This window comes from Kickxella alabastrina, assembly GCF_025024165.1.
Source record: "Kickxella alabastrina strain RSA 675 chromosome Unknown BX661scaffold_7, whole genome shotgun sequence".
Classification (NCBI taxonomy): Eukaryota; Fungi; Kickxellomycota; class Kickxellomycetes; order Kickxellales; family Kickxellaceae; genus Kickxella; species Kickxella alabastrina.
In genome coordinates, this window is record NW_026251478.1 from 168,319 (window position 1) to 191,301 (window position 22,983).

Consider the following 22,983-nt stretch of genomic DNA (forward strand, 5'->3'; position numbering starts at 1 on the left):
TCCATTGAATAAAGCACACTACGCTCAAAAGCATGGCTCTTTTTCATATAGTCGTGTTGATGTAGTTTTCCACAAAAACATTCGAGCTTGTCGCCCATTCATTGGAATGCGTACTTGCTGCCGTTGGCCGTAGTGACTGTCACCGGATAGTAATGTCTTGTGTCTATTTCGTAAAACATTTGTCATAAAGGATATCGGGCATTTAATGCACTTGAACACCTTTGACCTGTGTTTAGTTCTGCTGGGAGGCATAGCTGAAAAATGATAAAGAAATAAGAAATAAGAAATAAAAAATAAAAAATAAAAAATAAATTCAAAAAAGCATTCAATCAAAGTGTAGTCAAAAAATAGCTTACGCCATTGTGATTGCTGCTGTAAGGCAATTGAACATATGGAAAGTAATTGCATTGTTCCATGTCTGAATCTTTACATTATTAGTCAGTATTTCTGCAATCCGTTTTTGGGCGTTATTGTAGTGAGCAGATATTGTAAAAATGATAATTATAATAATAGTTATAATCATGTCGAGCACATTCCTATAGCAAGTGCAGTTATTTTGTCACATAATGACCAGCTGACATTCAAATAAAGATTTAAATGTAAATAAATAAAGAAAATAATTATTATAAAACAAAGGTGCGCTCTTCTAACAATAAAATATAAATGTTTGCTACTAAAAGAAACGCTGCGTTTCTGGAGTGACCGGATTTTATTAACTAGAAATTTACGTGGCCGCATCTGGAATGCAAACTCGAATGTAATCTTGGTATGTAATACTACCAATAGAAAGCTTCTGAACAGGCCCAGTAACCATATTTGCCGAATACCACGACGAATTATGCAAAAGGTAATGTTTGCGCATAGCATCAGTTTTACAGGCAGAATAGCCACAGTGTTCGCACCAATACGCCTTTTCAATGACCCTGATGCCCGGAATCGGCACATCAACACGTTTCAAGCGATCCTCAAACCAGCGCTGAACTTCACTGTCTGATATGGCGCCCGAGTCCTTTGACATCATATATCGGCACGCGTCTTTAATGTTGTCTTGATTAAACTTGATCTTGTGTATGTGACCGTGGACTTTCTGACATTTGTAAACATGATTATAAACGCCAATGGGAGATACCATGTAGTGGCAAGTCTGGCAGATAATCAAGCCGCTACAACGGTCAACTTTTAAATTCAGCGCAGTCAACGCAGACTCTGAAGGAGGCGGCTATACAATATACAAAATTTAAAATATTGTTAGCAAATAATATCCATAAACACAAATATAAATTTGAGCAATCACATAGATACTTACACCTGCGTTGGTATCAATAGCCGAGTCTTTATGAACTTTGCTGTTATTAACCGCGTTAAGTACGCTACACACTGGAGCATGTCTGTCTTTCATATGGTTGTAAGAGTAGGCCTTGCCACATGGACACCCAAGCTTATCGACACTCTTCCATTGCAGTGTGTGCGCTCTGCCGCTGGCCAAACTAATTGTAACTGGAGTGTGGTGCCTAGAGTGCTTCTTTTTTTGATACAGAGTGTCAAAAGTCATTGGACAGGATGAGCATTTAAATTCTGTTTGCTTAGTCATTTTCTTGCTGCGTGCCATGTTTGGATACAATAACTAAAAAATAGTAATGAGTTAAAAAAACAATTATAGGCTGTATACCACCAAAAACAAAGTGCTCAATCAACAATGATTTTGTCACTTTTGCACATGTTGCTTTTAAAAATAAAATATGGGAATGGAATATACATTTTGCAAGTGATGATGTTAAATTCCAATATAGATCAAATGTATTTTAAAACATTAGTTGCGCAAAATAAAACCAATACTAAGGTCTCCAGAACATTATAATATTAATACATTGTGTTTTTATTTATTACCGCTAGCTTGAAAAGTGAAAAAAGCGCACATTTCACTAAATACAGCACATATTAATAAGCTGGTTTTATATTTAAAACGCTAATTATACGCTCAATTTACATGCTGCAGATATAAAATTTCTAAAAATTAAAAAATTAGATCGAGTTTTTGTATTCGCTTTTTTGCATGCAATTCTAACATTCATTGTTCTTTAAAAGCGATAATGTTTACACATGACTACAATGGGGGGGGGAAGCGGACAACAAAAATCAAATAGCATGTACAAACAAGCACAGTAGAAAAAAAGTTGGATGGGAAATATAATTATTGTGCGTTAATTCTAACGCCTCTGTAACAAGTGCGGTGCACGGTATTCAAAACAACAATGTAATTTTGTGCCAAAATAAAAATTTTATGATTTTTAGAGATAGAAAAATGAGATTGGATTAAATGCATGCTTTTTTTTAAACAAAATGTTTGTGTTCGTATGGTGTGTTATGTGTGAATGCAGATTGGTAAAGTACAGTTTTTGCAGTAAATGATAATGAATTTGCCACATCAGCTCAGCAGTGAAGCGCCGACGCAGTTGTGGTGCGAGACCAAGACAATGGGGATCCAGTCCGCACAGTGCCTTCAGAATCAAAAACAGCGTGGCGAATAGGGCTGACCGTGCGCAAGGGAGCAGCCAAAGGCGATGATGACCGAGACATAGATGCAGGAGAGCCAGCCATAAACGAGGGAGAATACCCGCCGTAATATGATGCACCAGAAGATGACAAGGAAGCAGTGGCAAAATCACCACCACACCATGCCATGTCCTCGTACAATGGCAATTCTGGCTGCTGCACGGTGCACAATGCCGGATGCATGTACGCCGCGGGAGACGAGAATCCATCCGCCTGAGCGCCCAGCCTACTGCCTGCAGATGGCGATGAAGAATATGATGATGCACCAAATACAGCCGCTGACTGCGCCATGTACCTGCGCGTATCAGCAGCTGTGGGCGAGGCAAATGAAGGCAATCCAGGTGCAATGGGCTGCTGCTGCTGCCCGCCAAATGTCAGACGCCGCGGCGCGTACAGCTCAGAAGAGCTGCGAGTGGTAGGCACAGTATCCATGTCAGCGTCCTCGTCGGCAATAGCTGGTATGGCAGGCGGAGCCAGCTTGAACATGAAATTGGTGCCGCCGTTGTTGTCCCAATGCTCGCTGCCGGCAACGTTATAGCGCACGCACATGGCAATGGTAGTCGGCAGATTCTCAGTGACCGACTCGGGCAGAGCCATGCCAAAGACAAAGCGGTCAACGCCTGGGCGTCCGCCTTGATTCTCGACCAGCGTGTGGCTAAACTCGGCGCTAATCTCATGAACCGACCGCCACTGATCAAACGAGTAGCGAACAACCACAGCCTTTTCAAACGCAATGTTGTGTACCTTAATGGTACCACGCAGGGCAGCGGAGCAGCGCTTGTTGTCAGCCAGCTCGACGCGCTCAAGCACGACGGGAGAGTCTTCAAATGTGGAGAAGGAGGGTGTCGGGCGGCGCAACGGAGTGAGGCGCACAGTCAACGGTTGCTGCTGCTTCTTGGGCGGAGAAGCAGCGCAAGGGCACTCGCTGTCAGAAAAGCCGTAATCAGGCATAGCGTCTTCGCACACAGATTGTGGGCTCTGGGCTTTGAGGAACCACCGCACGCACTCAAGGTCGGCGCCAAAGTGGACAAACCGAGGAGCGCGCATGTGTGACATGGCTATTGTCCGATCGCCACTGCAAAGACGCTGCTGCTCGCTATAATCAGGCACGCTGGCCGTAGTGTTGCTGCGCTTGCGCAAGCATGGGCGGACGATCTCGCCAGTACCCTTGCGCACGACTGAGGGAGTAGCGGGCACAGTCTTTTTGCTCACCACCATCATATGTTGCTGCTGCTTGTGTGCATAGTAGCTGCTGTTGCGCTTGCTGGGCATTTGCATGCGCAGTGAGAATGGCGGAAGCCGGTTGAACATGGCCTGGTCTTGCTCAGCTGCAGCTGCCGATGACGAGCAGCCCATCGGCGAGCCGCGCACAGACTGTAGGAATGTCGCTGTGGATGCAGGGATGTACATGGTTTAAATTAGTTTATAAAGTGATGAGTGATGGGTATCGAACGTGGCACGAAGAGAGAGACAAAAAAATGTAAATGCGAGTGTGTCAAAAAAAGACCCAAGATCAAAATAAACAAAATAGGCAAAGTATTTATTGTTTGTGTATGTTCGAGAAAGTGCAGATAAATAAAGAAACCAACAGTAAAGGTAATATCAAATTTTACAAAAAAGCACAGCGAAATAAACAAAGATTCCAATAAAAATGGTAAAATAAAAAATTACTAGGTATAGAGTAAAAAAATAGTACAAAAAAATAGTACAAAAAAGTTTGAAAAAATCGCTTTGTAAAAAAAGAAAATGAATAAATTAAAATGAACAAAATAGTGCTTATAAGTTTGTAGTTGCTTATATGTGCTGAGATTTAAAAGAAAAAATAAAATGTAATAGGTGGGGGCCGCGCGATGCTTTCAATTTATACTTTGGATGGGCGGGAACACCTGTAAAATGACCATCAAAATGCAGTGTGAACCCTCGATAAAATACAGGCATGCTTTCTGTCCCCGCCTCATCGTAATGCTCTAAAAAGAATCACTCTATTTTTTTTTACTCACGCGCCTTTTTTTCATTCGCCACCGCCTATTTTCCCCATACTTTCCACCACTCCTGTTTGGTGGAACGAACATTACGTGCAATTGTTAGGAAGCAGATAAAATACAGGCCACGGCAAAAAAAAGACAAAATAAAACATGGGATGCGATGGGAAGCAAAAGAAGGGGGCAAAAAAGAGGGGGGAGCAGAAGGGGGGTGGTCCAAAGTACCCCCACGCACGGTGGGTATGCCAGCCACCCCCATTCACCCACCCCCAATTTTCTCATCAAAACGCCTACTTGTCCAGCGTGCCGCACTGTAAATTTGCCATAGCGTGCTTATTTCGTTTATTTACGTGACCATGGGCAGCAAGCTGGAAAACAAAGGACAAAGGGAAGTAAGGGTAGGGTAGATTCAACCAATTGAATTGCTGCGGGTTGTTTGTCAACAATTGTTCTCTTGCATACCATTTTGGAGAGGAGTGCAGGACAAAAATGAGTAGTGCCAATCATTTTTCTTGGAAATAAAATGACCTTTCTCTTGCTTCACCTCTCCTGGTAATACGGACGGCCGATGGTGATGGGAGTTGATATATCTGCCAAAGCGGGAATCTTCAACGGCAACACTTGATCGATTTACTTTATTCGCTTGATTATGCTTTGTCCAACAGCGACAACCGCGACAACCGCGCAGCATACTGCGCAACAGCATCAGACGCAGCAGCAACACCAGAAAAAGGTAAGAGGCACAAAAATACATATGCAAAGCTTACAGAAGAGGCACAAAGGCCTGCGAGACAAGAGTGTACATTCGACAAATATTTTTTTTGCGCACCAAAAGCTCGACATTAACATCACACTGAAGATCACAATTCACTGCATTTATTTTTTGTTTGGCCCGATTCAACACGGTGGAAGGGGAAGTGCCTGGTCCTTCGGGGGTTGAAATAGAAAAAAGACTTCATAATTACCGCCCACTGTGACCAAGAATAAAATATGATTAATCTTCTGAGAACGCAATATTTATTGGCATTTTTTGCGTAACCGTTGTATGCCAGCGTTAGTGCCGCGCTGTTACTCCTAGAAAATCGGCCGAAATGGAATATTGCAGCATAACTTGGGCACTTCACACTATATCATTCGACAAATCAGTTGGCATCTGGTTGCCAAAAGAAAATACTATGAGGCGCCATGGGTATAATTTGTTTTTTATTTGAGTCGCTATTTCTTAGCCAATGCTTAGCAACTAGCACACTCCCACTACAAGATGACATCATTTGTACATATTGTTTGCCCCTCCTCCGTTTTGTTTTCCATTCTCTCTCATACCTACATGTATAGCTGGCACTCAACCCAATACAAAAGTGCGAGCGTTTTTATGAATGCAAAAGCAAATTGCAAAAGCACGCAATTTTATATAAAATTATAAGGGCAGCAGGTACAACACAATAAACCGGCCATATGGCGGATATGGCAATATTGGCCATAAAATAATTTGAGATTGCGTTTACAAATCACCAAGTTAGACAAATGCGATGCTCATAATTAAGGGTAGTAACTGGTCGTGATTCTAATTAATTTATTTTGTGGGCGCTAAAAACCCCTACGATCAGTGACAATCATTGGGAGAAAGTGAGGGGATGGCAATTGTGAGATATTTTGTGAGCGGCTGCCCAAGTTTCACATTGTGCACAGGAATGCATGTATCACGCAAAATCAAAGCTCGGTGCTTGTATTCGGAGAATATGTATTATGTTTGGTAAATCCCCATTGGCTGTATTAATCCATCCTGCCACCCTGCTATATCGCTTGTACTTGGAAGAAAAACTTGAAGAGATTGTGACACATCCAAAGTAATTTTAGTACTCTCAGAAACAAACAAAAAACGCACTCTCGCTAATAATTATTCTACTGTTATTTTTCCACACTATTCTCCAATGTTGCAAGGACCCTATGGACAAAAAAAGCTGCAAGCACAAGTAAAAAATGGTGCGTAATTAATAAATATTGCATTGTTCAAACACAATATTTTATTTTAACCAACAAACCTCCCACATATGGCGTTATCTTTTCCACATCAATTGCTAACCAGCCCAAAAATAACAATAGAATTGCACAATATAAGACTTCAGTTTTTTTTACTGCGTGCCAAACAATGCTAAACGTGAACAACTGTTTTTGCAATTCCTCGCCCTTGCTATTGGATATCCTCTTTACTACCAGCCACCTCACAAGATAAATAGTGCGGTATGGTACAGAGAAATACAGCTTCAGCCAATGACACATGGTATACAGTCGTAGTGGCGCAATGCAAAAAAAAAAACGAAAAAGCAAAAAAATGCAATCAGCCAAGCAACCAGCCTCCCTTTTCCCCAGAAATTACAAACCACGGGAAGAAAACACAAAAAAAAAATTGCTTGGCAGCACAATCGAAAAAAACCGAAATAAGGATTTAATTGGCTTTTACAATGCCGCTCGTTATCTGCATGCCATCTGTCCGTTATCGGATTCACATCAAAATCAGAAAAAAAAACATTAGGAGGGGAAATTAAGAGCTTGAACTACACAATGTTCAGGTATCCAATTGTGTCAAAGGCCCACTCTTCCCACACAATATTTCTGGCTTGGTTGTTTGATTGTGTATATGAATCTACACACAGAGGCACAAATATCACGAGAAAGCACGCAATTACCAAAATATTTACGTTAAATATTTCATTTTTCTCACGTTTTTTCATATCCTAATTGTGTGGTCAACAGTATCTTTTTTGTAAGCTTTTAGTGGATGGCATCTGTTTATTTACTTTTGCTGAAAATAAAGATTTAGCAGAATTTATGGACGATGACACAACGGTACTTCAAAATGAGCACCATTTTTGAGCTGTAAATGTATTTTCACATTAATTTGTCGCCTCGATTCTCGCACAAATGAAACCAAATACTCCATTGGGTCTTTTTCACCCGACTTTTTCCGCAAACACCAAAAACATTCTAACAAGAAAGCACGCAATCAGCAAATGGCCGATACTTGCTCAACATGAGAGGGGGTTTTTTGTCTCCGCAAAAGCGGTTTGTGCTTGCGGATTGGTGCGGGTTGGATCGATGTCCACGCATGCACCTTGTTTATTTTACATCCTGGTTGCCCTAAAGACAAAGAGAAAAAGACAAGCAAAAATTAAGTGGAGGAACGCACACGCATGCATTCATTAACAATGCCACTTCCACCCCACTATTTGCCTTGTGCATTTTCCCTTTTGTGACACGCGGCAAAAGCAATTGAAACCTGCTTCCACTTACTTGCGGATAGGTACTATATTTGCACTTGCATCTCTGCTCGTAATTTCCAAACGCACTTTGGAGCTGCTATTTTTTATTTCTTATAATAATTGGCATTTTTTTACACGGTGGAAGAAAGGTCATTGCCTTATCGCTGCTAATCGATGGGGTGGTTAGGGAGGAGCGACATGGCATAAAGATTGACACGAGCGCATCCGCGTTCCACTTTCCTGCGTGGCTCCTCAAATGCAGGCACTGCATTGAAAATCAGGAATAACATTAGGCAATACAAATAAAAAAATTCAGCAAGCTCATGTCTCGGACTTTTTTTTTATGCCACAGCACAAAATAAAATAATGGGGGAGAATAAAATAATTTTGGTGCCAACGCCGTGCCATAAACGGGAAGGTAAATTGAGGGGAGGGGGATTGTAGACATGCACAAGCAATGCCCACCTTTTGCAGCAAAAAAATTCCACGGACAAAGCGCATGAAGCGTAGCAAAAATAATGAAATCCGCTTTAAACGTACAGTAAAGCGCTATGCCCTCTTTTTTCTCACCAATATTCACGGATATCATTTATTTGTGTAATAAAATCGGCAAAGACTTTTATTTGTTTGGCCGGATCTCTGAAGGATATGCTGTGTATTAGGTATTCTAAATTGTACACATTGAATTAGCACTTGATATGCTACTTGAATTTTAAAATATAGCTTGCACCCATTCACGTGTTTGGCATACATTCATCTAATACATGTGCATACATGGTGGCATTCTAAAGAGAGCGTATTTATACAATCAGTTACACGTGGAATGTCAATATAATTATTGGATATTTTTAAAAACCAAAACCGCTAATGTCTGCTCTAACAGATTATATTTTTTTTTGGCGTAGTTGCCATTAATTTGACAACTTTTCTTAAACATACAATTTGGTTATTTAGTAATCCAAGTCAATCAAGTAGACCTATATTTATTGGTTATTTATTTGGGGGGTTTTTCCGGCCATTTAATAGCACCGGCTGATACTGTAAATGTGTGGGACAAAATTTATAAAATAATTGTCAAATTATGCTGGTGTGACACCCCCACCCGCATTCCTGCAAGATAAAAAACAGCCAATATGGATGCAAAGAATAACTTGATGCCTACCTTTCATCTTTCGTAGTTTCCAGATAAGCACACACGTATGAATACTATTATATTCTACATAATCGGCAGTGCTAAGCAAGTTGTTGTGCGTAGCAAATCAAAATGTTTAGTGTTTTGTTTTTTGTTATAGATATTTTTCCCAAGCAAAAAAACAAAAATAATTGGATAAATGAAAAAGGCGGCGCTTCAACTACCCGTTTTTTGTTCCCACCCCCTGCTTTACATCTGCATTGGGATTACTGGTACGCCCCAAATAGATGTTTCTTTTCTGCTGCCTGACATTTTCAATCCAATTCATTCTAATCCAATAGAATAACTATTGTATTTGGTTTTATTTGGCACATGCCAGATGTTTATAAGATACTGTGCAATATCACATTTTAAAAAAAATGAAATAGCACTGAAACCAATTTTTTTAGTATCTGGAAACGCTTGTTGCCAAATATAAAATGATTTACTTTGTAAAACAATTATTTTTTCCCACCGACCATATTTTTTAGAGCACACTATTTCTTTATTATTTTTATTGCATTTTCAAAAAAGAAAACAAACAAACAATTCAATTCTTTTGCCGGATGAACGCTTCCAATAAACAACTACTCAAAAACAAAGACATATTGCACTATGTGCAATTCTTTGCATGTATATGCATGTGCGGTGTTTTGCGCGCGTGTCTTTCTATTCTTTATTTGCAAAAATATAAATATAAATGCAAGTATACAAATAAAGACAATGCTTTTAAAAATTTACGCATTGGGCGGGTGTATCTGTAAATAACAAAAAAAAACGAGGAAGAGTATGCTTTGCACAGCAGATTTGAAGCCACCATCTATTGCCGCACTACGTCACTTTATCATATAATGATTATATCGGGTATTGCCAACCATGAATTATGAATCATAATAGTGCAATTGGATATGAGGATCTCCGCAGATTTCCAGCACTCAAATTCTCAGACATTGCATAAATTGTCTTTAAATGGATCTAAAGACACCTTTTGAGTGGTCTATACTGTTAATTGCAAAACCACCTTGAAGATCTTTCAATTTATTATAACCATTGAGTATTGCAGCAGCTTATTTCTGGAAAATATATCAGTGTAGAAATTAATGTGTTGCCTTTTTTCTACCACACATGTTGCATACATACTGGTGCATATGCTCCCATGTGGTCCCTAGGACATGGCAGCTGCGCATCTGCATTGCTTCGTTGCAGTGTATTTACTTGTTTTTATCTACATCGTCCACATGTCATCCAGGTGCAAACATTGCTTGTTGCCTAGCATTGCATGGGCGTGACCAACAATATATTTGATCATTGTTGTATTCAACTAAAAAACGTGCTAGCTATTTTCAATTAAAATTAAGTAATTAAGCATGCAAATATTGCCAGCCACTGCGTGCAAGTCGAATACAATACGAGAATATGGATTTTCCATCCACAAACATACATATACATAAGCTTGCATGGCTCTATAAGCACGTGGTTTATTCAAGCTCCCGGATCAGTGCAGGCAAATTACCAAGCTGCTTGTTGCGTCCAAGTTAGTAATTCAAAAAGAATTGCCTGATTCGGTCCAAAAACAAACAGAAACTTGGATACTGTTATATATTTAGCAATATTTTCAAAAACAATAAAAGCTAATAAGAGCTAGATAAGCTCAGCCGACTTAGCTTCTGTCTGACGACATTGCTCTCTTGCGCTCCTCAAACTCGGTTCTGTCCACCACCTGGATGTTGTTCTTGGAGACCGGGGTAGAGCCAGGCGCGTCGTCGATATAGTTAAGCATCTCGCTGTATGTACCCCAGTTGAATGGGCCCGAGCCGTGTTTCTTGGGAATGCTGCGCACATCTGCACCGTTGCGCGACAGATGGTGATCCCTGCTGTCGGATCCGGGAGAGCTAGGTTCGCGAGCCATGTTTAAGATGTTACAAAAAGAAAGGAATAAGTACAGAGATTGTGAGTTGGGTGATTGCGGTATACAAAAAATGAGCTTGGGAAATAAAGAAAAGCGATAAAGTTTAAACAGAGCGAAAGAACGTGGGGGCTGCCTCAGCTTGGTCTGTTTTATACCTGGCAGGTAGTGCACTTTGCGGCGATGACCTGTCAACGAAATGATGAGTCGCTTTTTTGTGAGAGTGGACACGTGTTGGTGCAACATCACACAGTTTTAGAAAATAAAGAAATGCCAAGAATTTTCCCTAATCCGAAGAAAAAAGCACACATGACCCGGTTGTATTACCGGATTATATGCTTTTGCGTCGGACAATTAGCGCAATCTGCAAATCAAAATAAATGAAAATTTGGTTGGTCAATGCGATTGGCTGTCAAGCTTGATCGGGGATTTAAACAAATGTGGAAATCAAGAACAGCAGAGTGCTTTGCCACCACGTAGTTTTACTAAATCTAAACATTATGTATTTGAGAATATAAAAATAAAATTGTAATGCGAATGTGATTAGCTTGCTCAGGGTGCGGGAGCTGGCGTCGGTGTCGGAGGCACAAACATGGTATTGTCTATAAGAACGCCCCTATTGCCGCCCACATTAACAGCAACAGTCGATGCTGGTATTAAAAATCCGCCATACGTGACGGTGCCCCAGCCAGCACCATTGTTTCCAGCAAGGACATGAAGGCCACTAGAGTACTTTACGCCAAACTGGCCGCCCAAGCTGGCACCTCCATTAGCAGGTGGTACAATGCCTCCCAGCCAACCGCCCTCGACGAATGTGCCCGAAACGCCACCGCCCAAAACATTTTGACTAATTTTGCCGTACGCACCACCACCGGCAGTGACCTTGGGAAGCACAGCACCACCCAGATTCACAGTAGCTGACGCGCCGGCTCCGATTCCATTTTCACCGCCATTAAACATACCACCCACGCTAAGGGTTGGCAAAACCCCACCGCCAAGAACAATGTCTCCCCGCAGCGTGCCGATGCCAGAAAATGATGGCATAATTTGGCGCTTGTCTATATGAGCAAACATTTTAGTCTTGGCCGCAACTGGGATAGCTTTGGATTTGGCCCCAGTCTCGGGGTCGGGAATGGTAATGGTAGAAGTTGTGGTTGTGGTGGTAGTAATAGTAGTTGTTATACCCGAAGTAGGCGTGGTGATAGTTGGAGTGGAAATATAAGTTGATTCGGACTTTGATGGTGAAGTTTGTGGTGTGCCGGTTTCTTTTGGTCCGCTGGCTAATTGCGAGCAGTTGTCTCCGTAATTTTGATACCCAATAGGGTTCAGATTGTATTTAATCCGAGCAGAAATGTGACAGGCTAGGTAATTGAAAAGGCTATGTGGATCAGCACTTCTCAGCCCGGCAAATGGAGAGAAACCACGCCAATCAAAAGTTTCGGTACTAGCAGCTGCCAGTAAATCTACAAAGACAAGACTATACGCCAAACAATAAAAATAACTTGCTTTCATTTTTTTTATTAAATTTGAGTTTTGCGCAAATAAATTCCAATATAATAGGTGTTTTTATTAGAAAGGCAAATGTTTTTATTACAAAAACAATCTAATTTAGCTTTTGACCTGTCGTTGCTAATGCCATTATCTGTGTTGTTTTCAAAAGCCGTGGCTTTTCATTTACAATCGGCTGGCAAAAAAACACTATGTATGGATAGTTTTGCAGGTGTTTAGATAATTTACTTAAAAGTATGTTTTAGTTAATCGATAAAATGCATGTATAAAAGCCCCCTGATTTCATTTAAATAACTATGCAAGTGGAGAAAGCAGCTCGTGTGCGTATTAATCTTTTAAATATACAACATCAGGCTGTCTTTCAATGCCCATTCATTCTGTAAATCATACGAGTGGCGTGCATATTAAAAATAACAGAATATATATATATATAAAATAGAAATTCAGGTCTGTTTATGCAGGGCTTTTGCAACAAACGCAAAAGGGCTTTTTTGACACGGGATGTGTTGCGATTTGCTGCTCAGGCGAGAAATTAGTAAATAGAAATTGTAAATTATATTTTAGATAATACCTGTATCATTCATTAATATCAAGAACTGTTACTTCCGCAGTCACTTCGGTATCCTGTGCAGTTGAAACCAATTCTAAAGTTGGAGTTGGAGTTGGAGCTGGAAGCACAACTGCAGTCGTAGTCAAAGTTTTAAACATATTCTGGCCATTGCTAATCGCATATCCAAACCCGCCGCTAAACTTTCCAATTAGTTTTGAGGAAGGAATAATGTGACCTCCATATTCCACTGAGCCCAACGCATCGCCTCCAATTCCCAGCATTGCTTGTAGCCCGTTTTTCAACATTACTCCGGCCTGGCCTCCAGCACTCACGCTGACACTTGCTGTTGGCACAAGTCCATTCAGCCACCCGCCCTCGTACACCATAACTGAGCCAGCAATATTGGCCACCAGTTGGTTGATTGCGCCGGCAAATCCACCTCCAAAAGCAACAGATGGTAAAACACGGCCTCCTCCGCCCAAAGTGGCAGATGCCCCAAGTTTATACCCAGTATCACCACCGTTTACCAGGCCGCCCACAGATAGCGTTGGCATAATGCCTCCACCAACAACGAATTCTCCACCAACAAGTGCATTTCCAGAAATTGTAGGTAGCGCCAAAAGAAGCGGCATCCGTCTGTGTACACCATTGGTTGGGATTGCAGTCCTATTAAAGATATTGGAAAATCGAATTGGCATAGTTAGTTTTGCTGTGATTATGCGCTTTGACACCTTTTTGCAGCTATCGATGAAAGCGCCATTTTAAAAATGAGGCCAAATTTTGTAACAAAAAATATTGCGTTTAAATTGACAAATGTTCTTTTCTGAGCTTACTGTAGACTTACTGTTGAGCTAGTCTCTGGGCTTGTCGTTGGACTAGTCGTTGGGCTTGCGATTGGCGCAGGTGCATATGCATGCGCTAAAGCTGGATTCGGAATTGGAATAGGTATCGATGATATTGGAGTGGTCGTGGCATCTATAACAGTCAGGCTTAAAATATATTTAGCGGTTGAAGTTGTAGTCATAATAGAAGCATATGTTGTTGAGAGCGTTGTCGTAGCATCTGTGGCAGTTGAGCTCAAAATGTCCTTGTCGAATGAGGAGGTTAATAAAATCGAACTGTATGCCGTAGAGGGCGTGGTCAACACCAACAATTCTGATGACATTGTTGAGCTGAATTGTGATGATATCAAATCTTCCAGTGATATTGAGCTGCTGGGAATGGTTGTGTCCAAGCTGTCTGTGACAGGAAAACTAGAAATGGGTGTTGTAGAAGAAGATGCTTCAAAAGTTGCTGTTGACAAAAATGGTGTCAGTGAGGTGGATGCTTCTGAAATAGATGGGCTAGAATAATTAGACAAGATGAGTGACGAGGACAACGAAGAGGTCATAATTTCTAACAAGGATTCTGTCATTGAGCCAATAGCTGGGATGAGCAAGAAGGGTAAATATGTAGATACCACAGCCAGACTGGGCGTCGTGTTTGCCATGGGAATTGGCAATGAGAGTAAGTCTGATTCTGATTTTGATTCTGAAGCAGTTGACTCGGTTATAACAGACAAAGGGTTCAAGCTATCCGCAGTAGCTGTTTTGAACAAAGATGTATCTTCAGTATAAGTGGACGGCTGGCCTGACATGCCATCATCAGCACTGGGTGCGGAAAAGGTATCTGTCGACACAGACAACAGCAACAGCGAAGGCGACAAAAATAGGCTTTCTGAAGGTTTAGCAACAGTTGTCTCGATGGTAGGTGTAGCGGATAAATTTTGCCTGTCCGTTTTGAAACTAGAGATTATGTTTTCACTTGCTGTTGTATTGTTAAAATTTTCTGCCGATTCGTCGGATAAAGTGGATGTAGAGAGATCTTCTGAAGTGTCTACACTTGTCTGGTCTGCAATATTTGTTGTATTCAAAGTGCTTGTGTTGGCAGAAATGCCACTGGTAGTAGCATTGTGGTTGGATGACAGGCCATCCAAAAAACCTAATATTGTGGACGGCATTATTATTGGGGTACTAAAAATTAAGCTAGTAGTGCTGGAAGACAATATTTTGCTTGTGGTTACATGAGACTTGGTTGCGCCACGTAAACTTATGCTGCCAAAGATAGAAGCTATTGAAACGTTTTGTTTGGAATTTTCGGATAACAATAAAGGTACAGGCCAATTTGATGTTTGTGTTGTATTCTGGAAAAAGTCAAATGATGAGGTCTGGGTAGAGAGCACTGTTTCCTTGTTCCACTGTGTATGGGATATTATTATTTGGTATGCTTCACCGCCTTCTGATAAGATTATGTTTGTTTGTGCATTTGTTAATCCTGCAAATTGTGCAATATTGACTGTAAAAAAACTGAAAATTAAAATAAAATTAGTTGTTTTGTTCATGTTTTTTTCTTTATAAATTATGAATTGGTAAGCTAAAAATTTAATATATACAGCAAAAACAAAAAAATGTGACATAATATTAAGTTATTTGACCTTATATATATTGATGCGCTGGTTGTTGAAGAAATCAAGATTCAATATATAAAATATGGTGCGCATGCAAGTATATTAAATGCAATCTGGCAATGTATTTTAATATCTTAACAAACCTGTGCCTTTGGGAGGTAATATCGCCTAATTTGCAGTAAATCTGTAATATGCACACCATTGCAATTTTATTTTTTTATTACTGCAAGTGATTATCAGATTGCAACAATATTATTTTTAGACACATATGTTCTTATGTACATCAATGTGTGGAAAATTCACCATATTTTTTATTTTCTTAAAAATAAAAAAGAATATAACTATTGAATTTAAATTTTATCAAGAAAATATACGCAATGTGCTATTAATCCATACAAGCAAATAAATTGTTATATATTTTTAAATTTATGGATTGGGCGTAGGAGTGGGTTCATGAACAGCACCATTTTTAATAGAAAAATTCCACTGCCCCCCGCCATTAGCAACCAGCCTAGAAGTAGGTAAGAAAATTCCGCCATACCCCAAAGTTCTCCAACCGCCGCCATTCACACCCAATATTGCTGTAACACCATTTCCCACATTATATCCGGCATTCCCATTAAACACCCGCCCACCGTCTATCATTGGCACAAGCCCGCCAAGCCATCCTGCCCTTGAGGCAGTCGCCGAGGCTTGCCCTAGTAAATTATTTGGATCCACTGAGGCTGCCAAACCGTGTCCGGCTATGAATGACGGCAGTAGCCTGCCGCCCCAAGCAACGGTGTTGGAGAAACCGGCGGCAAGTTCAGGTTCTTCGCCAATGAGGAATCCGCCGATGGTGTAGGTAGGAAGAACACCACCACCGAGGGTTGCCCCGATGTTAGCCTGGCCAGTGCCGGAAGCAGATTGCGGGACAATAATCCCATGAATAGAGGAGGTCGGAAATTCGGGTGCGGGGTAAGCTAGTGTAGTAATAGCCAGAGTACTGATACTGGCGGTTAGGATTGACTTTATGTGCATCTTTTTTATGTTCATTTTGATGAAAAAAGTTAATATTAAAAAATAAAATATTGTTGGGCTTTTTTTCATACTCGCATGTGAATCGGGTGTTATGTACGTGCGTTGCTTTATTTATACAACAATTACATTTATTTTTTGTATATTTAAATGCGTTTAATAATTTAAATAGCAATGTAATGCGAGATGCGCACGTTTTTTCATTGATGAATGATGTGTGCCATTTTTCTCCCCACATATTATTTCGAGTGAGAAACTCAACACGCATGAGTGAGAGAGAAGGGAAGGAGGGGTTTTTCTATGTGGCTTTATTACAAAATATAAAATATATCTCTACACCCTTTGATTATTTATTTTTATCACTAAAATTTTAAACTTGATATCCCAAGCAAAAAAAATTAAATTAAATTATAAGCACATAATTTATTACTTTAATGATATTTAAAACAAAAAAAGCAAAAAAAACATATATTTGTTATTTTAGCGTGCTCCAATGATGTTATAAACCGGGCCCAAGGCTGAGTCAATAATACCACCGACACCATTAAGTATGTTGCCAACAAAGTTTGAGCCATTCGGCACACCGTACTCGTTTTGCTGCTTAGCCCACTCATCCCACTCCTTTCTACGCTCATCTCTTCTGGCATCCTTTTCGGCCTTATGGTTGGCCGAGGCAATATACGAGGCGTAAGCGGCAGCTTGAGCGGCGGCCTGGATATTGGCTTGGGCGGCAAGCTGCTCTTCGGATAGTGCCATGGGAGCAAACATTATCGGGGTGTGCCGCGAAGGAATGGCAAGAACGCTGAGAGATAGAGATGTAAAGGTAATGATTGAAGCAAATTTCATTTTTGAGACCTGTTTTTAGAAAATATTTGAAATACAAAAATTGAGTGTAAAGGCAAAAAAGGGGGAAGAAAAGTGGATGGTTATTATTTTAGCAATTTATATAAACGATAAAAATTATTTTGCTAAGGCCTTATATTTTACTCTAATATATTTACTCCAAGGCTTTGCTTGGTTGCTTGCTTGTGCATTTATTAATTGCTCTATTGTGTTGAATTCAGGTTTTTTACATTTTATTTTTACCGCAGAAAAAGGCTATGCATAATTTTGACTTCACTGGACATGGCATATATTCTGTATGAAAATATGAAAAGAATGCTTCACTTGGTATTATTATCATTACTGTTTAATGGCTTGCCTCTTCAATACATGAGAAGAGATAATGCTTTTTGTTGTATATTTTCCCCCTAAAGTTGACTTGATAACCACGCATATTATTGCTATTCAAAGACAAATTATCCCCCCCCCCCCCCCAAAAAAAAATTCTCTTTTGAAAATCAACAAAAAAGTTTAAAGTAAAACTAGTTTGCAACAAATATTTCGGAAAATAAGCCGGGCCGGGCACCACTGCATCTGTCTCCACCTCCGGCACCCATTTCCAAATCTTACCCGAAGCAGCCGCAGTATTTCTTGAAAAGGCGGCAAATGAATTAGCAGCAATAGCCGCAGCAGAAGCAGCAGCAGCAGCAGCCTGTGCGGCAATAGCTGCAGAAGCCATTGCCTGTGCAGCATTCCCAAAAAACGCCAACTGTGATAATCCCGCCAAAACCCCTTCCTCTACCAATGGCAAACCATTTGAAACAAGAGTATAGACAATGCCTAGATTTCCTTGCACTGCACCTATGCGCGAGTCAATTTGCGTTTGCCAAGCTGGGAAATCAGTCACCAGCTTTACCGGATCAGCGGCCAAAACCAACATAACCAGGAGAACAGCTGGGTTAATCACAGGCAGTATGGTTAATAAGGGGTTGGACAGGACAATCCTCACCGCCTCTTGCGAGAAGCCATAGACGGATGCTAATGCCTGGGTTATTTTTTCAACCATAAAAAACACATTATCTTCTAAAGTAACCACTACATCGTGGCCTTAGAGGCAAAAGACACAAGTTTACTTGTGGCCTTGTTGAATTCCTCTTTTGCAATGGACTCAATGGTGAGTGCGAGGTCGTGGCCTTGGAGAATGCATTCTGGGAAGTTGGTTACTGGGAACAAAATGCCTTTGACTGCTGGGTTGGAGTCAAGACTTTTGGCTATGGATACCACTTGTGCAGAGAGTAATTGCATGTATTGTTTTTCTTGTTGGTTCATATTGTTGGCTTTGAGGGAGAGACTGCGGGCGAGGAGGAGAGCAGTTGCGGTGGGAGGTTGGGTGCGGCGGTGCTCACAGATGGCATGTTGATCATGCGGTTAAATGATAAGTTGGCAGTGTTATTTGCTTGCTTTGTGGTGGAATTGTAATTGCAATTGAATGAAATGGCTTGAGATTCTTCTTTGGGGTGGAAATAAGATCTATATAAAATATAAGCATTTTATGTAGTCTGCTTATGAGTGATATTTAATCAATTATAATGCAAAAATAGGATTTATTTTTTTGTATTTACCCGGTGTGCTCAATACTGGCTGTTGGCATGTACTGCGCACTATTGTGAGAAAACAAAGAGCTGGCGCTAGTAATTCCATGGCCGATGATGCTAGAATGAAAGGCAAAGAGAATAAGCGCGCCATAAATGCATTTGCATATTTTTCTATTAAAATTATTTTTTGTGAGATAATTAATACAAAAGCAAAAAAGAAAGCAATTTGTCCAAAAAATTCCAAGTAAAATGCTTAATGCTGTTCGTTGAATATAAATATAAATATAAAATAAAATAAAAAAGGGCGTATGGCCAAGGCATATTGTATTGATGGATGGAGCCACATGTTATTTTAGAAATCAAATCAAATTAAATATAGCTCGTTTTTACTTGTTTTGCTGGCAACGATCAAGTGGTTCTTCTCTTGTGGAATCGGTCCATAAAAATAAATAAAAATAAAAAGCCATGCACGTGGCCAAAAAGAAAGATAAATTGTCATGTCCTTTCAGCTTTTGGTTTATTTTTATTTTATTGCAACGTTTGCATTGTATATCATTAATATCATAATCATTTTATTCAAATTCAATTCACACCCCGGTTAGAGCCGTATTTTCATTTTTTTGTTTTATAAATGCGGGTTTCCTTTGGCGGGCTCCTCCTCACATGGCGGTTCTGGGACAGTGCCTCGCAGCACAAACAAAATTAGAAGCAGCGACAGAGGCAGCAGCAGCTCTAAGCACCACATCTCTGGACAACACCATTGCCAGCGACAAAGCTGCACTGTCTTTAGATACTGAGCGACAGCACAGCCACGAGGAGCACGAAGAGCGCAAGCGCGAAAGGCTGTTCCAAAAAGCACACTCGACACTGCAGACGTACGAGCAGGCGCGCCACAGGGCACAGGAAAGAAGCATCAGCAGCAGCACCAGCGCAGCGGAGCCTCTGTCCTCCGCACGCGGCGGCCAATTGCCGGGCTCTTGCCGGAATGGCTCCGGCGGCCGCTGTCGGCCATCGAGCGGCTGCTCTCCGGCAAAGGCAAAGGCAAGGCCAGCGCAGAGGACATCCCGGCGGGCGTGCGGCAGGCGCTGCAGCGCGTCTCCTCTCTGGCTGACACGGGCCACTCGGAGGCGCGGCTGTTGCGCGCAGAGACGCTGCTGTACGGCAAGTACGGCGTGGAGGCGGATCCGGCGGCGGCGCTGGCGGACTACCGCGTGCTGGCCGACCAGGGCTTGGGCGAGGCGCACTACATTGTGGGGTTCTTCCACGCCACGGGGCTGGGCGGCGCGCCGCAGCAGAACAGCCTGGCGCTGATGCACACGACGGCCGCAGCCATCCAGGGCCACCCGCAGGCGGCGATGGCGCTCGCGTTCCGCCACGCCAAGGGCCTGGGCGTGCCGACGTCGTGCCGCGCGGCGCTGGACAACTACCGCACGGTCGCGCGGCTGGCCGTGCGCCACTACCTGGCCGGGCCGCCGCTGGGCCGCGCGCTGCCCGAGCCAAGGCCGCGCGCCCGGCTGACTGACGACGCCGGCGGCGCGTACGGCGTGCGCACCGGCGCGGCCCGGCCCGTGGGGCGCGCCGAGTTTGACGACACGCTGGAGTACTACGGCTTTAACGCACGCAAGGGCTCCACGTCGTCCAGCCTGATGCTTGCCGACCTGCACTACCAGGGCCACCGCTACGCCGCGCGCAACTACACGGCGGCCGCCGCCTACGTGCGCGACATCCTGCCGCGCCTGTGGCTGCCGTCCGGCGAGCTGCGCGCCGGGCTGACGCAGGCCGAGGCCGCCACGCCGCGCAGGCCGCCGCCATGCACGGGCAGATGCTGCTGCGCGGCGAGGACAGGCGGGGAAGCCGGAGCGGCCGGAGGAGGCCGCCGGCGCCAAAGCCTGGCTCGCCCGCGCCGCCGCGCTCAACCAGCCGGCCGCGCTCAACGCGCTGGGCTTTGTGCACCAGCACGGGCTGCTGCAGACGCCCGTAAGCGCCGAGCGCGCGCTGGGGCTGTTCAGGCAGGCGGCCGAGCGCGGCCACACCGGCGGCATGGCCAACTACGCACTGGCCATTGCGGCCGCGCAGCCCGACGCCGCGCTGCGGCTGCTGCGCAAGGCGGCCGAGGCCGGCCACGTGCTGGCGCACTTCCGGCTGGGCGAGATGCACGCGGGCCACCCGGCCGAGGAGAACTGCCGCGTGGCGCTGGCGTCGTTCCGCTACGTGGCCGAGCACGCCGACTGGCTGCACACGGCCGACCCACAGGCGCACCAGGCCTTCCGGCGCGGCGACCTGCACGCGGCCACCGTCCACTACATGCGCGGCGCCGAGATGGGCTACGCGGTCGCGCAGCTCAACGCCGCGCTGCTGCTGGAGCACGCAGCGCGCACCGGCGGCGCCGCGCCGTTTGCAACCACGCACCTGGCTGACCGCGCGGCCGCCGTCTACTGGACGCGCGCAGCCAACCAGGACGTGCCCGAGGCGCGCGTGCGCCAGGCCGACCACCACTTCCACGGCCGCGGCGTGCCGCGCAGCATGCACCGCGCCGCCGACGCCTACGCGCTGGCCGCCGCGGCGCCCGAGGCCAACGCGCTGGCCATGTGGAGCCTTGCATACATGTATGAGAACGGGCTCGGCGTGGCGCGCAACTTCACCTGGCCAAGCACTACTATGACGCCAGCCTCGAGGCCAACGAGGCCGGCCGCCTGGCCAACTACGCCGCGCTGGTGCGCCTGTGCCTCAAGTACGTGGCCGCCTGGGCGCGCGGCGAGGACACGGGCGACGCGCCGCTGTTTTTCACGCCGCAGGACCAGAAGCGAGAGCAGACCAGAACCAGAAGCGAGAGCAGACCAGAACCAGAAGCGAGAGCAGACCAGAACCAGAAGCGAGAGCAGAACCAGAACCAGGACCAGAACCAGAACCAGAACCGGTGGGATGTGCAGCCCGCTGCGCCTGCGCATGGCGACGACCACCGCGACGAAGAGCCTGAGGACGGCCACGGCCACGGCCACGACGAGGAGTCGGGGTCGATGGCTGACAACGTCTTTGTTGTTGTTCTGTTCTTGGCTGCCGCCTGGATGTTCATTCCGTTCCGCTGAGCTCAATGTGGCTGACCTTCTGCTTAATTACAAACGAGCGCATCGGCATTCTGAACAAAACAGTATGAGCAATGAGGCTTGCATGTGTGGGTGTGTTTTGTGTGTATGTGGAGAAAGGGGTCTGCTGGTCAAGTCAGCTTAATTGCATTTTTTTGCTTTGCTTTTTATTTTACCAATGCTCGTGACTTTTTAATAAATACGCTGCATGAAGACGCAGCACCAGCAGCAGCACCCACACCAGAAAAAAGGAAGAAAAGATGTAATCGATACCGAAATGGCGAGAAGAAAGAAGGACATCACCATTTTCTTTAAAATATGTTTTTTGTGAAATGAACCCGGGGATAATATTCTACGCGCATGCACACATGCACACATAAAAGAATAAAAAAGTCAATCGTCAAGACGAACATTGTATGCCATTGTATATCCCAATGTGTGACGGCAGATTTACTTTTTTTCTGTTTGAGATCTCCCATCCATCTTTTTTGTTGCTCTCCATTGTTGTCGTTGTTGTTGTCGTCATCTCATGAGTCAAGGTCCTTTGTATTGCTCTGGCTGCCATCCGCAGCAAAATAAAGAAAAATAACGAAATTTTAATCGAGGTCCAGAGACACATGAATAAATACTAAAATGTCATCAAACTCTTATTTCTCTCTCTCTCTCTTTCTATCTCTTTTTCTTTCTCTGCTCACATTCAATTTTTTCTATAAAACTGCTATTTATTTAACTTTTATTTTCTTGCTATTGTTCATTTTTCATTTTTCATTTTCTTACATTCATTTTTTCTTCTTTCTTTTTAGTTATTACCATGCCTGCTCACTTTTACTTCTCCGCCACAACCGCATTCCACCCCCATCCGGCACAACAAGCGCTGGAACTCTCCATAAGAAAGCTCCAATCCATCAAACTATCCAACGCTCCTCCAGCAAGCAGCCCAGTCTGCTCAAAACCGTCCTCGTATACAACATGTTCAAGGCCACAATGGCCACAGACCCGATGGATATGGAAACAGAGGACAAAAAAAACCTAGCAAAGGATGCTGCAGAGGCTGAGGCGGCGGCGGCGGAGCAGTCTTGGTTCGACAAT

At 43.6% G+C, this 22,983-nt stretch overlaps 11 protein-coding genes across 11 annotated transcripts; 3 read left to right on the top strand and 8 right to left on the bottom strand.

The window, feature by feature from the left end:
- Positions 1-608: 608 nt before the first annotated feature.
- BX661DRAFT_180170 (uncharacterized protein) lies at positions 609-1,649 on the bottom strand. Its single transcript, XM_051535399.1, has 2 exons — positions 1,307-1,649; positions 609-1,219 (listed from the first exon to the last, which is right to left on the bottom strand). Exons 1-2 carry the CDS (start codon positions 1,607-1,609, stop codon positions 725-727), a joined length of 798 nt encoding a protein of 265 aa, XP_051392677.1. The 5' UTR covers positions 1,610-1,649; the 3' UTR covers positions 609-724.
- Positions 1,650-2,430: 781 nt separating this feature from the next.
- BX661DRAFT_197401 (putative phosphatase regulatory subunit-domain-containing protein) lies at positions 2,431-3,963 on the bottom strand (the record flags this gene model as incomplete). Its single annotated transcript, XM_051538124.1, has 1 exon — positions 2,431-3,963. The coding sequence occupies one exon, from the start codon at positions 3,961-3,963 to the stop codon at positions 2,431-2,433; it is 1,533 nt and encodes a 510-aa protein (XP_051392678.1).
- A 3,747-nt stretch (positions 3,964-7,710) lies between these two features.
- Positions 7,711-8,741, bottom strand: BX661DRAFT_180172 (uncharacterized protein; the record flags this gene model as incomplete). Its single annotated transcript, XM_051535400.1, has 1 exon — positions 7,711-8,741. A coding segment is annotated over exon 1 (268 nt), but the record flags the coding sequence as incomplete, so codon positions are not given.
- A 1,334-nt stretch (positions 8,742-10,075) lies between these two features.
- On the top strand, positions 10,076-10,535 carry BX661DRAFT_180174 (uncharacterized protein). Its single transcript, XM_051535401.1, has one exon. The coding sequence runs from the start codon at positions 10,092-10,094 to the stop codon at positions 10,269-10,271; it is 180 nt and encodes a 59-aa protein (XP_051392680.1). The 5' UTR covers positions 10,076-10,091; the 3' UTR covers positions 10,272-10,535.
- Positions 10,536-10,597: 62 nt separating this feature from the next.
- Positions 10,598-10,875, bottom strand: BX661DRAFT_197402 (uncharacterized protein; the record flags this gene model as incomplete). The annotated part of the gene is made up of 2 exons (XM_051538125.1): positions 10,598-10,607; positions 10,643-10,875. The coding sequence occupies 2 exons, from the start codon at positions 10,873-10,875 to the stop codon at positions 10,598-10,600; spliced, it is 243 nt and encodes an 80-aa protein (XP_051392681.1).
- A 549-nt stretch (positions 10,876-11,424) lies between these two features.
- On the bottom strand, positions 11,425-12,384 carry BX661DRAFT_219511 (uncharacterized protein; the record flags this gene model as incomplete). The annotated part of the gene is made up of 1 exon (XM_051538818.1): positions 11,425-12,384. One exon carries the CDS (start codon positions 12,382-12,384, stop codon positions 11,425-11,427), a length of 960 nt encoding a protein of 319 aa, XP_051392682.1.
- A 716-nt stretch (positions 12,385-13,100) lies between these two features.
- On the bottom strand, positions 13,101-14,010 carry BX661DRAFT_204467 (uncharacterized protein; the record flags this gene model as incomplete). The annotated part of the gene is made up of 2 exons (XM_051538557.1): positions 13,776-14,010; positions 13,101-13,597 (listed from the first exon to the last, which is right to left on the bottom strand). Coding segments are annotated over exons 1-2 (567 nt in total), but the record flags the coding sequence as incomplete, so codon positions are not given.
- Positions 14,011-14,013: 3 nt separating this feature from the next.
- BX661DRAFT_223646 (uncharacterized protein) lies at positions 14,014-16,343 on the top strand (the record flags this gene model as incomplete). The annotated part of the gene is made up of 5 exons (XM_051538884.1): positions 14,014-14,172; positions 14,305-14,437; positions 14,579-14,676; positions 16,069-16,112; positions 16,154-16,343. 5 exons carry the CDS (start codon positions 14,014-14,016, stop codon positions 16,341-16,343), a joined length of 624 nt encoding a protein of 207 aa, XP_051392684.1.
- Positions 16,344-16,812: 469 nt separating this feature from the next.
- Positions 16,813-17,291, bottom strand: BX661DRAFT_180180 (uncharacterized protein). The gene has a single exon (XM_051535402.1). The coding sequence runs from the start codon at positions 17,238-17,240 to the stop codon at positions 16,875-16,877; it is 366 nt and encodes a 121-aa protein (XP_051392685.1). The 5' UTR covers positions 17,241-17,291; the 3' UTR covers positions 16,813-16,874.
- Positions 17,292-17,576: 285 nt separating this feature from the next.
- Positions 17,577-18,545, bottom strand: BX661DRAFT_170048 (uncharacterized protein; the record flags this gene model as incomplete). Its single annotated transcript, XM_051533583.1, has 4 exons — positions 17,577-17,677; positions 17,847-17,958; positions 18,133-18,254; positions 18,350-18,545. 4 exons carry the CDS (start codon positions 18,543-18,545, stop codon positions 17,577-17,579), a joined length of 531 nt encoding a protein of 176 aa, XP_051392686.1.
- Positions 18,546-19,474: 929 nt separating this feature from the next.
- On the top strand, positions 19,475-21,897 carry BX661DRAFT_197406 (uncharacterized protein; the record flags this gene model as incomplete). The annotated part of the gene is made up of 4 exons (XM_051538126.1): positions 19,475-19,686; positions 19,746-20,558; positions 20,596-21,436; positions 21,463-21,897. 4 exons carry the CDS (start codon positions 19,475-19,477, stop codon positions 21,895-21,897), a joined length of 2,301 nt encoding a protein of 766 aa, XP_051392687.1.
- Between the last annotated feature and the right edge of the window lie 1,086 nt (positions 21,898-22,983).

Excerpts from the sequence above, each read along its gene's own strand:
- BX661DRAFT_180170 (XM_051535399.1), bottom strand. The coding sequence starts at position 1,609 with ATGGCACGCAGCAAGAAAATGACTAAGCAAACAGAATTTAAATGCTCA. Across the intron at positions 1,220-1,306 it reads CTATTGATACCAACGCAGGT|CCGCCTCCTTCAGAGTCTGC; the intron begins GTAAGTATCTAT and ends TATATTGTATAG.
- BX661DRAFT_180174 (XM_051535401.1), top strand. The coding sequence starts at position 10,092 with ATGTTGCATACATACTGGTGCATATGCTCCCATGTGGTCCCTAGGACA.
- BX661DRAFT_180180 (XM_051535402.1), bottom strand. The coding sequence starts at position 17,240 with ATGAAATTTGCTTCAATCATTACCTTTACATCTCTATCTCTCAGCGTT.